The sequence below is a fragment of the Eriocheir sinensis genome, chromosome 65 (assembly GCF_024679095.1).
Source record: "Eriocheir sinensis breed Jianghai 21 chromosome 65, ASM2467909v1, whole genome shotgun sequence".
Taxonomy (NCBI): domain Eukaryota; kingdom Metazoa; phylum Arthropoda; class Malacostraca; order Decapoda; family Varunidae; genus Eriocheir; species Eriocheir sinensis.
Window position 1 is genome coordinate 6,090,571 of NC_066573.1, and position 13,544 is coordinate 6,104,114.

Genomic DNA, 13,544 nt, shown 5'->3' on the forward strand with positions numbered 1-13,544 from the left:
AAAGGGTTCGTTCCTCAAACACCTTTAAGCACTAGTTATTCCATGTATATTTGGGCAGGATGGAATGAGAGAAACTTGACATTATATACATGGGTGTGGATAACAGGTCCAAGTAGAGTGTATTAGATGCAAAGTTTGGGAGATGAATGTTCAGTGGTTATGATCACATGCATTAGTAGCAAAGGTATGAGGGGAAAAGATTGATATGCTGAGGGATAGGAGGAAAATTGCAAGCGAGAAATTGGGTGACTGGCTGCAGGGAAATTATAGGCGGAAGGAGGTACATTGGAAGAGCAGAGTCGGTGAGGTGTTTGAGGATATGGCTTGGGCGACTAAGGAAGTAGTGGGATACATAAGGTGTGTGGAAGAGATAAAATGCATGGTGGACACGAGACAAGAGAACCAGTGGGAGAAATGTATGACCTGCAAAACGATGGTACGAGAGATGTGTCAGAAGAGGTGAGAGATAGGAGAGAAAGTACAGAGTAAGGCATTGATGAAAAGCGGGTTAGGAAAAGGTAGGTTTTGGTAGGACGAGCAAAATGTCTGGAGAACGCAGTGAAGTTAAATTTTAAAGAAAGGGGGTGAAGAAAGAGTGATACTTGCAGAATAAAGGGAATTAAGCAAAGAATGAGAATTAAGGTACAGTAATTATGAAAGAAGCGTTTTGAATCCGTAATGAATGGATGTGAGAGGGAGAAAACCGACATGTGTAATTATTAATAAGAGATATGTAATAATGCCTATGTCCAGAGAGGGAGGAAGGTACGTTAATTAAGGAGGTGAGATATGAGTCCAAAGAAAAAGTAAAATAGCATTATAAAAGTCCCTGGTAGTGATGGAATAACGGCAGAAATATTGATATGAGGTGTGGTTATGGAGTGGGTGTTTGAGACTTAATGGAGCAAGGGAGTAGCGTGAGCCATGGTAAAAATTTAAAAAAGTAGATTAATTTATCATGGTCTACCCTTCAATCAAGACAATGTTGCCAGATTTGTGTTTGGCAGGGATCCCAAACGCCAGTATCAGCGCCTATGTTTGAGATGCTGTAATTGCAGACATCATACTCAGCACCTTGTACAGTAATAACCGGTTCCTGATCCATAATAACTGAAAAAAGCATCCATAATTAACGGTTTTGAATAAGGGCATGACAGTTTTGGGCCTGAACCTGGTGGTGCCGCGGGTGGTAACAGTTAGTGTCCCGTTGTGCGAGAAATACCTCCTCGCAGAAATAAGTCGCTCTGCTGTCCTCCACGCATGCGCACTGAGGAATTCACAGCAGGAAAATCTATTACTTGCTTGGTTTTGTTCTAGTTTGTCCACCTGGAATCCTTATGATGGTTGATATAGCCGATAAGAAAACAACATACCATACCAACACACCAAACAAGCAATAACTGGGTGAACATCAACGTGTAATTCTTTCTAAAATCTTCCCTACTCGTTTGTTATAAAGTATTCTCTTGATTAAAAGCGTTTCTCTGATATTTATGCCGTGTGTTGGACCCGAAACAGGACAAGAAAACAGTAGCGATGCGTGAAATATAGAAAAAATAAGCAAGTTGAACCTCTGCGAGCGATTTTCCGGCTGCGAGATAATTCCTACAACAGCGTGTCAGCGGCTCCGCGAGGGTCAGCAGGAGGAGGCAGCGCTCGTCACCCCGCCCGGCCGCCACCATGCCGCCCGTGGAAGGCCCGCCCGTTGAGGAGAAGAAGAACGTGGTGGGCTTCATCTACCCACCTCCAGAAGTGCGGAGTATCCTTTTTGGGCGCGGTGTGGGAGGAGGGAGGGCGGGGGTAATCGGGCGGCTCCTCTTCTTTTGAGCTGTTCCACTGTGTATTGCTTCTCAGGTCCTCATTTACACTTCTATACACTTTCATTATTCACTACACACATTTTTAGATCGATATTGTTAGACATCTCCCCCTCTTACCTGGATTTCTTACCTGGATGACTTTTCCCTATGAGCCATGCTAGGGTGAACCGAAAGGTCTCACCAACCAATTCAAACTCATCAAACAACATAACATAACATAATCCAATAAGACATAGGCTGGAAAGTGCATTGGGAGTTCATCCACAATTTCCAAAGGCCAAAAATCATGTCAGTCGGGTTCTTATGAGTGGTATTTTTGGTGTCATGGTACAGAAGAAGGGTCAGGCTATCACTAGTGTCATAAAACTAGTACCCTTGGAAATGCCCCAAGCTCCTATGGAAGTCTTGTCAACTATGTGGGCTTGGCCGCCGAAATGTTTAACCAGGTAGCAGCGGGGATCATGTTTCTTAATGGTCCCTCTAAGCGAGAAAGATGAGAAAAAATCATCACTCACACAAACCATTTCATAATATATATATACCAAATCGTTTGTGATCAATTTATGTATTATCTATTTGGAGGGGGTTATATCATGATACAAATTTGGCCCGTCGCTGCTACACGGTAAAGCCACAAATTTGGCCCGTCGCTGCTACACGGTAAAGCCACAAATTTGGCCCGTCGCTGCTACCGGGTTAATAATACGACCCTTAGTCACTTTACTGTGCGCGTCTATATGCTTCACCCTGCCCTGAGCTCCCCTGTATGTCTATTCACTTTGCTTCCACGGACTCTTTGCTTGTCTATTTTCTTTTCCTTAGTTTTCTTCACTTCAGCTTACTCTGGACCTTTCTGCATTTCTCTTTTCTGTCCGTATGTTTGTTTCCACCGTTACACTTTTCTTTTGACTCCTCTTTTATTGCTATACTCCTATGACGGCTGTTACTCCAGAATTACACCCGGTTAACACTTGTTATAATAACGCTCCCATATCCCCTTTCCTACCTCATAAAGTAACTATTCTTGGTAATTGTGGAGAATCACTCAGCGCCTCCAAAATATGATATTACGCCTCCATATTATAGTTAAGGGACGAAAATACATGTCCCTTAACCATAATATGAAGGCACAAGTACTTGGAGGTAAAGAAAAAGGCCGAATCCCCTTCCCCTAACGATCTTGGGGGACCCGTGGGAAGTCGGGGGTTTTGGGTGGGGGAGCATATTTAGTAAAGATTTTTTTAGTACCGTGCCAGTATTTCATTACCTACCTTATGAAACATCACTAGCTCTTCATATATCTTTTCTACAAACGTTCAACAATCATGGAAACGCTTTCAAAATCCAATTCAAGGACTATTTATTGTTGAAAATAGGGGATAATATAATCACGAACGTGTAGCCTCCTTTGGTGGTGGCAGCAGCGACAGAGCCACAGCCGCAAAATAGCTCGCAGAGGGTTTAGGGTGGGGAAGCATATTTAAACTACTCCAACTGAACTTTACAACCTGCTAACGGGGGGCTTCGACCCCCCCACACGTATACTATGCGACTATTTTTTGCGAGGTATTTCTCGCAACACTGGCTGCACCACCACCAGAGGAGGCTACGCTTTCGTGAATATTATCCCCTATTTTCAACATTAAATAGTCCTTGAATTGGATTTTGAAAACGTTTCCATGACTGTTGAACGTTTGTAGAAAAGATATATGAAGAGCTAGTGATGTTTCATAAGGTAGGTAATGAAATACAGGCATGGTACTAAAATGAATCATAACCACATATTTAAGCTACTCCAATCGAACTTTACATAACCTGACAGCTGGGGCAATGTTCTCTGCTCTTAAGGTGGGCCTTAGTAGCCAGGGAAGACTCATTTGACACTGGTAACTGGGTTGTTTATAAACCTCAAGGGACAATCAGGAGCAAGGAACTGACACCCTTAGTCCTGCTCCATCCCACATGAAGGGCACCCACCCTCGCCACCTCCTTAAGCTGTGGCAGTAGAGTACATGAGTCAGTCAGGGACACAGGAACAAGGTGTGGGTGTGTCATAGGTCCAGAACAGGGTTGTCAGGTAAAGACACTTGAAACTAAATCCGTAATTCTGGCTGACAAATGTATGTAGCCACACCAAACTTTTCTGACAGGAGGCTGACTTGCTACACAGGTATTTCTCTTCCCTCACCTAAACCAAGCGTCTTCATCCTCCACACGATCTCCTTCCCATTATCATGTTTTGTGTTATTCATTAAGGTCAGTCTACAGATGGAGACATGACCTTGCAGGAGTGGCCAGCCATTACCCATTTCTTAAATGACCCTTTTAAGATAAGAAGATATCCTTCCATGAGATATGTAGGATGACCATAGAAAAGTCTGACTGGCCAAGTTTGGCCTACAGGCCACCGTTTGCCCATCCCTTGTTTTTGCCCTGTCTTCATCAATAAAGCAAGTTACATTGATTCATGGTTTAGCTGTGTGGGTTATGCATGTTTTCCTTGACCTGTAACTTTCAGATATTGTTGATAAAACTGCCAATTTCGTCGCAAGAAATGGGCCAGAGTTTGAGGCTCGGATCCGGCAGCATGAACAGAACAACCCCAAGTTCAACTTCCTCAACCCTGGCGACCCTTACCATGCCTACTACCAGCACAAGGTCAATGACTGCCGCACAGGGAAGACAAGTAGGTGATGCTGGCCTCAAGGAATTCTTAGTCCAGATTTTTCCAGTCATAATGTAATTTGTATACTATATTATACTACTAAGTGTTTCAGGGACCATGTCACACAGTTTTTCAAAAAATAACATTTTAACGGAGCGTTGGACAAGGATGGTATTTTGGGAGAGGATGTTTGAAAACCCAACCTAATTGGCAAAAATAGGCTTTGGTGCCAAATATGTATGATAACAGCACTTGTAGGAGTAACTTCAGGGTAAACTTCACTAAAATATACAGGCACAGGTAGCAAGGCTAGGTGTTGCCATCATGTATGCGCCGCCTCTCATTCAAGTTGTGACGTCGATGTGACATTTAACTATGACGTAGTAGTAATCACCGTCGCAACCGGTAATCTCTCTCTCTCTCTCTCTCTCTCTCTCTCTCTCTCTCTCTCACACACACACACAGTAATAGTAGTTCAGCCACTGCACTATGTTATATGCATATAGCATGTATCAAAGACCGTATTTTCCTTGCAAAGGATAAGAAATTTCCTACAAGTAAAACTTTTTCATCAAAATATAAGATTTTCATATGAGCACCATCCCTATAGGCTGAACTCCTGTTACCGTGTGTGTGTATGTGTGTGAGAGAGAGAGAGAGAGAGAGAACTACCGGTTGCGTCGGTGATTACTACTACGTCATTGTTAAATGTTGCGTCATATACCCTCAAAAAAAAGAAAATACCCCAATTGGCTTTATATGACTTGTACATCGAGAAAAGACCTTACCTTTTTCATCAATGGCATTTATTTTTCCTAGAAAATGTGTGAAGTTTTGAAAAAAGTCCAAAATTGTTACAAAACTGGCAAAAAAAAAAGATAAAATATATCTCTGCTAAAATGTAAAATACTTCATTCACTTCATTGTTTTGGGAACTTACAGTAAAGAAAAGGCTTGTAAATTGGTGTTGCTGCCATATTGTGACACTTTACTCAGTGCAAAACTTTTTTTTATTGATATAAAGTTGGCACCATTTATGTAAAATTTCCTTGGAGGAAAGACGGAAAATCAAACAAATTTCTTACCACATAGCATTTATTATATGAAAAAATGTACTGAAATTATATCCTATAAAATTCAGTTCATCAAAAATATAAATTGCAACAATGAACCAAATATAGAAAAATATAGCTCAAAAATTTCTTCAGGAAACAGTTTTATAAAACATTGATAGGGTGTGAGATTTTCAATACCTTCCCTTCCATAATTATATGTGAAATATATCATGTTCTGTAATTCAGTGGGGCTCTCTGAAGTAACACTATGCCAAATCATGTTTACATGCTCCTTACTTGAAGGAATCTTGGTGGAAGGAGCAGCAGTATCCTCCTCTTCTAACTCCACACTATTATCATTGAAGTCATCCACAGCCTCATCCAGCCAGTCATCAGTTTCTTCCTCAAACATTTCTTCTTCATTTTCACTGTCTGATGCTCTTAGTTCTTCAAGTGTTCTTTGAATTTCTTCATCTGTCTTCAGAAATTTAGTCATCTTCCTTGCTTACTCCATGGTAATCTTGAAAACAAATAAATGTGTGTAATAAAAAAGGACATCGTACATATATGCAAGAGACAATAGTTATCATCATCCCCGTCTAGCCCAAGGAACATGCATACAAGAAAGAGACAACAGTTATAATCAGCCTAGTCTAGCCTAGGAAACATAAATAATACAAAAGAGACTTGTCTAGCCTAGGTTTTGTATGAAATCTCTTCACCGAAGATATTTCATTCCCCGAAGTTTTTTCATACAACACCGGGCGCCCGGGCCACGTGTAGGGAGGAGACAACGTTTTTTTTTTCTGAGAGGTGGAAAAAAGTAGCGATTATCGCTAGTTTGGTTAGAAAAGTAACGAAGATACTGATATATATTTAAATAAGTAGCGGATGGCCGATAACCCGATTTTGTTATCAGCGATAAAGTATCGCGATAACGCCCAGCTATGGTAGTGTGTTTAAGAGGCAGAGTGTAATGGGCAGTGTGGTTGTGTTTTAATGGCAAGCCTTGGTGAGGAGGATTGTGTAGTAGGCAATGTTGTGGTGTAAATTAGACACTGGTCACGGCCAGGAATGTGTGTAGGGGGCAGTGTGTGTGTTGTGGAGGTTGAAGTATCAAAGTTGTTAGTGGGATGGTGAGTTTGGGTTTGAATCAGGGTTGTGGAATGTCAACTGACGGGGCACAAGGTTGGAGAAAACCACTATTTATTTATGCAGACTTGTATAACAAGTACTTCCTAGTTATTTTGTATTCATGGTTTGGGTTATTTGTGCGGCAGTGCCTATTGTATTTTTTACACATTTTTATTTCCCTTCATAGGAAATTTTCATTAGGTCACCATAATTTTCATGTTTAATTTTGACTCCTTATCAAAGTTAGAAAGAAGGATAGAGATTGAAGTGATAGTGATGATATTTCTTCCACCAGGTGATAAGGAGAGTCTCCTGGGACGTCCACCCCAGCAGACTGTGTCGCAGGTGCAGCAGATGAAGCAACAAGAGCTGCTGCGTTCTGCGGTGCTGGAGGCGACTGCTCCCAAGGAACCTCCACCGGACTTTGAATTCATTGCTGATCCTCCCTCTATATCTGCATTTGATTTGGATGTTGTAAGTCATCTCTTGTCATATCCATAATGAAGTAGTTAGGCACTTTTGTATTTTAGATTGTTTTAAACTTTGTTTAGATATGTTCAGGCAACCAAAAGTAATTTGAATAAAGGTATTTTTATTTCTCCATTTATTTAGAGTGCTACATGACATTTTTCCCCAGGTGAGATTAACTGCACAGTTTGTGGCACGCAACGGTCGGCAGTTCTTGACAACACTGATGAACCGGGAGCAGAGGAACAACCAGTTTGACTTCCTGAGGCCACAGCACTCTCTGTTCCAGTACTTCACACGCCTCTTGGAGCAGTACACCAAAGTTCTCATCCCACCTAAAGATTTAATGAAGCGCCTCAAGGAGGAGGCCCAGAGTGCTCATGCAGTGATGAAGCAGGTGAGCTCTCCCCCCAGGTTCTTGGAACACATGGCTAATCAAAATCCCACTATGTTTCAAGTGGTGTGTTGACACCTTTCCTCCTGAAAGAGTAAGTGCTAGGAAAGGAAAATGATGACAGTAAGACCTCCAGAATTCAACCGCAAAAGGGTTGGAAAGAATTGAGGTGCTAGTCAAATTTAGCACTAGTAAGATGAACAGCATAGGAGTGAGCTTAAATAGAATGTGGTCATGAAGGAGGTTGATTAATGCAGTTTGTAACCTATTTCAGCTACAGTAAAAAATAATACTCTGTACATCTACAGTACAATGCTCAACAATAGCTCTGTTGAAATAGCCTCAGTCATGCAGATACACTGCTGCTGTAGACTGTTATGATACACAACATTTTAGCCGAGTTAGCAGAAAAAGTGTCATTAAATAGTATTTTTTAACAGTTATGATGATGTATTGATAGAAAAATTAATGACAGCTGTGCAACCAAGTACACATACTCTATATTTTGATAAGATAATTATTATAAAGAAACAATAATGACATGACCACTCTAGTGTCACAAAACAGGTTAGAGGGTAAAGAACAGCACTGGTGCCATGTGGTGAATATTGTTGTTCACAATCACTGGGATGGGCTTAGTAAGTTTAGAAAGCAAACTTCAATGTCTTCTGTGTGGGAGGATTTTTTTTTTTTTGTTTTCCTTAGGTGTGCCAAAGTGCTTCTGGTTGTGTCTTCGTCTTATTACCATTGCCGTAAACCAATTAGAATTACTTACCTTTCTCATGTGGGCTTCAGGAACATCCTGAGCCTCTCAGAGGGTCACCGATCATCTTACCTATTGAATAAGTTCAGAAGGCTGAGGGTGGATATAGTAGGACCAAGATGAGGAGGTCTGGCAATGGGGATGTCAGTTGTTGAGGGTACACCTACTACTGATCCTACATAATTATTGGTACCTGTCTTCAGGGGGTAACTGTAGGCATCTCCAGCCAACTGCAGCCATTTGTGGTTGAGCTTACTCCAGTTGATGAGCATATAATATGAGTGTGGCTGAAGCACATTCTGGACTACATGTCTCTTGTTGTAGTGTATGAGCCAGAAGAGATGTGTGAAACTGAAGAGGAGGTGGGAGGTGTTTTAGGCTAAACGGTACTCCTTATTAGACCAGTGCCCCCTTCAGGACACACTTAGCTGTTTTGGATGGCTTTAATGCTACTCCTGGCACTGACAGAGTTTGCTATGAGTTATGTGTTGGTTCCCATGTTTGGGATCAGGAACAGCAACAACTCTCCTGAATTTTGCAAGATTCAGGAGGTTGACAATTCCAGGTTCTTGGTACCAGAGACCAGAACTGCACTGGTGGACTTGGTATAGCAATGATGAAGAGGTAGCTAAAGAGATTGACCACATCCTATAAGTTCTTTGCAACTATTCTTTGCCTGTTCTTGCAACACTCAAGCTTCATGTCAAGTCGAGGGATCTTGACTTGACATCTCGAGACTGAAAAACTCTGCTTGTGCTCATGAGTATGCAGTGACAGTCTCAGATTGGTTCAGTGAGCTCAGTACCATTGAAGGCCCTGTAGAACTGTGGGATGTCTTCACATGTGAAACTCTTCAAGCTGCAAAAGATTGAGTGCATTGGAAAACGACCAAGGAAGAGTGGTTTTGCCTTTGGGGAAGCACTGGAGAATATCGTGAAGTGACGTTGCCAGGCTTCCTGGGAATTGAGACCAATATTAGACTGTAGGATAGGACTAGAAGTTTCCTGCAGTTTTCAACCTCTTAAATTTCCTAAATTGCAAAATTCAGGAGTTAGTTGTTGGTGTTCCTGGTAGCAGAACTATGGGGACCAACACATAACACATTGTCAACCCTGTCAGTGCCAGTAGCAGCATTGAATTCACTCAAAATGAGTGTGTCCCCAGGGGGGCACTGATCTAATTTGGAGCCGAGTTTGGTGTAAAACACCTCTTCAGTTTCACGCATCTTGGTAGGAGCGTACACTGCAACAATAGACATAAAGCTTGGAGTATGCTTCAACCTCTCTCTCATTATATGCTCATCAACCGAAGGAACCTCAACCACAAAATTGGCTGGAGTTGGCTGGAGATGCCTATCTATAGCTACCCCCAGTAGGTCTGTTTTTCTTTTTAACTTGGTAATAAAAAAAAAAATTTGACAAAAAAATCCTCAGGGGGGGCAAGGCCGCCCGGAATGAATAGGGTTAAAACGGGCACCATTTGTGATGCCAGACCAGTAGAAGGTGCATCCCCCCCCTCCCCCCCAACTGATCTTGCCATTGTCAGACCTTGTCTCAGAGTCCCACTGTGTACACCCTCAGTCTTTTGAACTCACAGGTAGGGCAGTTGATGATGCTACAAAAGGCTCAGGACATTCCAGGAGCCCACACACAGAGCCCCCTGAAGGTTAACACTGGGTGTGATTCTGTGGTCAGGCATCATTTCTGCACCTCCCTGGCTACCCTCAAAAAATGAGGGGCTATGGGGCCCATCCTCCTCCGAGCTGGAAGGGTCCCATAGGCTTTGCTTTTTATCTGTCACTGGCAGCAGGCTCACCTAACGTTAATCCATCTGTAGTCTGCCGTGCGGTCAGGCCCCTCGGCAAAACTTGATTGGGGTCAGGGCTTTCACCCCAACCTCTACCTGTTATTTTTAGCTTGTGAGTTTTTTTGATGGGGGAGGTGCAAACCCCTCCCCCAAACCAATACAAATCAAGGCCCCTATGGAATTTTAAATGTATTGTATTAGTTCTTCAACTACTGCCTAATTTAATGAGCAAAATTAGCCCACCATGTTCAACAGATAACCTAAGAGTAAAAATATTCAAATTTTCTGAGTCTACACCAAGATGTTGGGTGGCAGGGAGCAGAGACACCTCCCGAACAACAGCCAATCAGCAGTGTCCTTATTGACCCAGCAAGGAAGGGAGGAGCCAATTTCATTGAATTAACTAAAGTTACAAAACTGCTATTTGTTAAATCACCTATAAAACTTTTGCTCTTCCCTTCCTAGCCTAGCTACAAATTGTAGTTCTGGGTTCAAATCTTGACCTGGGCAGTCAGCGCACAGTTCACTCAGATGTTTATCCTCCCTTTTGGGTTTGTCAGTAAATGAGTACTTGGGGAGGTCAAAGTGTAGTAACCCAGATATTGCACTTGCCCTGTGTCCCTCTTTACCTGTGAATATGCCTCCAACTTAACCTTTCATGAAAGAATTTGAAGTGAATTAAATAGTTGATATATTTCTTAAGATCTACCTTTTTACAGGTTAACCAACGTGTTGAATGGGAACGCCATCAGGCAGCTGTCAGGAAGCGTGAAGAGGAGGATGCAGAAAGGGAACGGTTGGAATATGCTGCAATTGACTGGCACGATTTTACAGTTGTTGAAACTATTGACTATCAGCCTTGGGAAGTTGGCTCCTTCCCACCACCCACCTCACCCGCTGAGGTAGGCCGGCGTGTTCTCCTGCAGGAACGCATTGATGAAGGTGTTACTCCTGACACTGATATGGTGTTGGGCAGTGATGATGAGGAGGAACCTGAGGAAGAACAGGGTGCCCCAGGTGACCAGGATGACACACAGGTACAAGATATGGAAGAGGAGAGCAGCGAAGAGGAAGACTCTGATGATGACACACCTCAAGTACATGCACCACCACCACAGCCAGATCTAAAGGCTCCTCAGCCACCCTTACCACGAGAACCCCCCCAGCCAGCTCCTGCTCCACCTGTTGCTGGTCAGGTTGTGGTAAAAGACTATGACCCTCGGCAGCAGCCCCGTCCAACTGCAGGTGCTGGTGCCTCTGACCAGTATCTTGTTTCGCCCATCACCGGGGAACGCATTGCACCTGACAAGGTAGGCCAGCATCTGAGAATCAATATGTTGGATCCACGCTGGCTTGAGGACAGAGATCGTCAGTTGGCCGAGAAAACTAACCAAGACACGGTGTTTGCAACTGGAGAATCCATCCGCTCCTCTCTGAAACAGTTGGCTGAACGTCGTACTGATATTTTCGGTGCTGGAGACGAAGAGACAATAATTGGTAAGAAGATTGGAGAAGAGGAGAAAAGGGAAGAGAAGGTGACTTGGGATGGACACACAGGGTCCATGGAGGCTGCTACACGAGCTGCTCGGGCCAACATTTCCATCAATGAACAGATTCATCAGATTCATAAAGTCAAAGGCTTGCTTCCTGATCAAGAGAAGGAGAAAATTGGTCCCCAACCAAAGTTACCATCTTCTGCCAACCAACCACCTAATGTACCTCACTCTCGCCCTGCCCCGCCACCACCCAAGCCACAGCCAGCACCACCCAAGCCCCAGCCTCCACCACCACCGCCAAAGTCTGCTCCTCAACCAGCACCAGCTCCACCTCCTCCAAAGCCTCCTGTTGTAAACCCCACTCAGTCTATGATGGCAGTGAATATAGGTGCTCCACTACCACCTCCAATGGCTCCCATGGTTCCACCAGGGAGTGGTGTGATGGTAGTGCCACGAACTCCTGTCATGATGGCTCCCAGGCCAGGTGGCTTCATGCCGGGACCTCCAGCTCCTGTAGGGGGCTTCATGGCCTCACAGCCTCAGCCAGCACCACCTACTGGGCCACAGCCAGGAGTTGGTGGTGGAATGGGTAATATGGGAGGTGACAAAGATGAAGATGAAGGTCCTGCTGCCAAACGGGCCCGTACAGAGGAGTCCCTCGTGCCTGAAAATGACTGGACACGTCGGTTCTCAGGCCCTGTAAAATTCCAGGTGGCAGTGCCAGCAGTGGCAGACAAGCCTGAGTGGCGCCTCTCAGGCCAGACCCTCACTCTCACACTTCCCTTGACTGATCCTGTGTCTGTGGTGAAAGCCAAAGTCCATGATGAAACGGGCCTTCCACCTGGAAAACAAAAGTTGGCAAGGGATGGTCTCTTCTTCAAAGACTCCCAGTCACTGGCTTACTACAATGTAGGTCACGGCACAGTTATTCAGCTTCAGCTTAAAGAACGTGGCGGTCGTAAGAAGTAAAGGATACAAATATCATTTATAAAAAAAAATACTATACTTATTTAGCTTGGTTACTCTGTGAGAGGGCACTTCTTCTTCCACTTAGAAACTGCCATGAATGAGGCATAATTTCAATCATTCATTAAATAAATATTACCTTTCATATCTAAGGAAAACAAATGTGAATAGGACGAGTTTGAAGCAATATTTTATTATAATTTCCCCCAAAATAATGTATACTACTGAACAGGGTGATATCAGGCTTGAGATCCAGTGGCTAATTGTAAATAGGATTGATGTCGCCTTCAGTAACGGAGGAAAAAATATCAACAGCTTCCTATCTATTTTGATAGATATATGAAATTGTAAAACATCCAGTTGAACTACTTTAAGAAAGCTTGAACAGTCAATTCCCAGCTATTGTGGTTCCAGTTTGTCCAAATCATTTTAGTGTTGGCTCTTTTAGGTATTTCAATCCCCATTGCCCTGCACAGTTCTAAAACTTATCTCTTATATGCAGTGGGGGATCCAGGGGGGGGCACCCCCACCCCCCCTTAGGACCTGAATTGTGTCGTTTCAAAGATTCACTGAGATCTGGGGGGTATCATTCTTGTGAACACTACTACTGGCCTACTAATTATAATGATAATAATAACAATACTACTACTACTAGTAGTAGTAATAGTATATATATATATATATATATATATATATATATATATATATATATATATATATATATATATATATATATATATATATATATATATATATATACGGTATATATGGCGCCCATCTTGTATATCAGCCCCCCCCTTCACTTGGAGCTGGATCTGCCACTGCTTATATGCCAGCTCTATTATTTCTAAATGAATTTAATGAATGTTTTAATAATTTAGTAAGGTTTATTTAGTGTTATGCTTTTTTTGCTTTTTTTTAGGTGATAATGATTTTACACAAATACCGCAACACTTGACAGCATTGCTTTCTGACAC

General features: G+C 42.9%; 1 protein-coding gene across 1 annotated transcript; it reads left to right on the forward strand.

The window, feature by feature from the left end:
• The first annotated feature begins 1,591 nt into the window (after positions 1-1,591).
• LOC126987532 (splicing factor 3A subunit 1-like) lies at positions 1,592-13,111 on the forward strand. The gene is made up of 5 exons (XM_050844538.1): positions 1,592-1,759; positions 4,339-4,506; positions 6,970-7,148; positions 7,312-7,539; positions 10,825-13,111. The coding sequence occupies exons 1-5, from the start codon at positions 1,681-1,683 to the stop codon at positions 12,568-12,570; spliced, it is 2,400 nt and encodes a 799-aa protein (XP_050700495.1). The 5' UTR covers positions 1,592-1,680; the 3' UTR covers positions 12,571-13,111.
• Positions 13,112-13,544: the final 433 nt, after the last annotated feature.

Excerpts from the sequence above, each read along its gene's own strand:
- LOC126987532 (XM_050844538.1), top strand. The coding sequence starts at position 1,681 with ATGCCGCCCGTGGAAGGCCCGCCCGTTGAGGAGAAGAAGAACGTGGTG. Across the intron at positions 1,760-4,338 it reads CCCACCTCCAGAAGTGCGGA|ATATTGTTGATAAAACTGCC; the intron begins GTATCCTTTTTG and ends TGTAACTTTCAG. Across the intron at positions 7,540-10,824 it reads CTCATGCAGTGATGAAGCAG|GTTAACCAACGTGTTGAATG; the intron begins GTGAGCTCTCCC and ends ACCTTTTTACAG.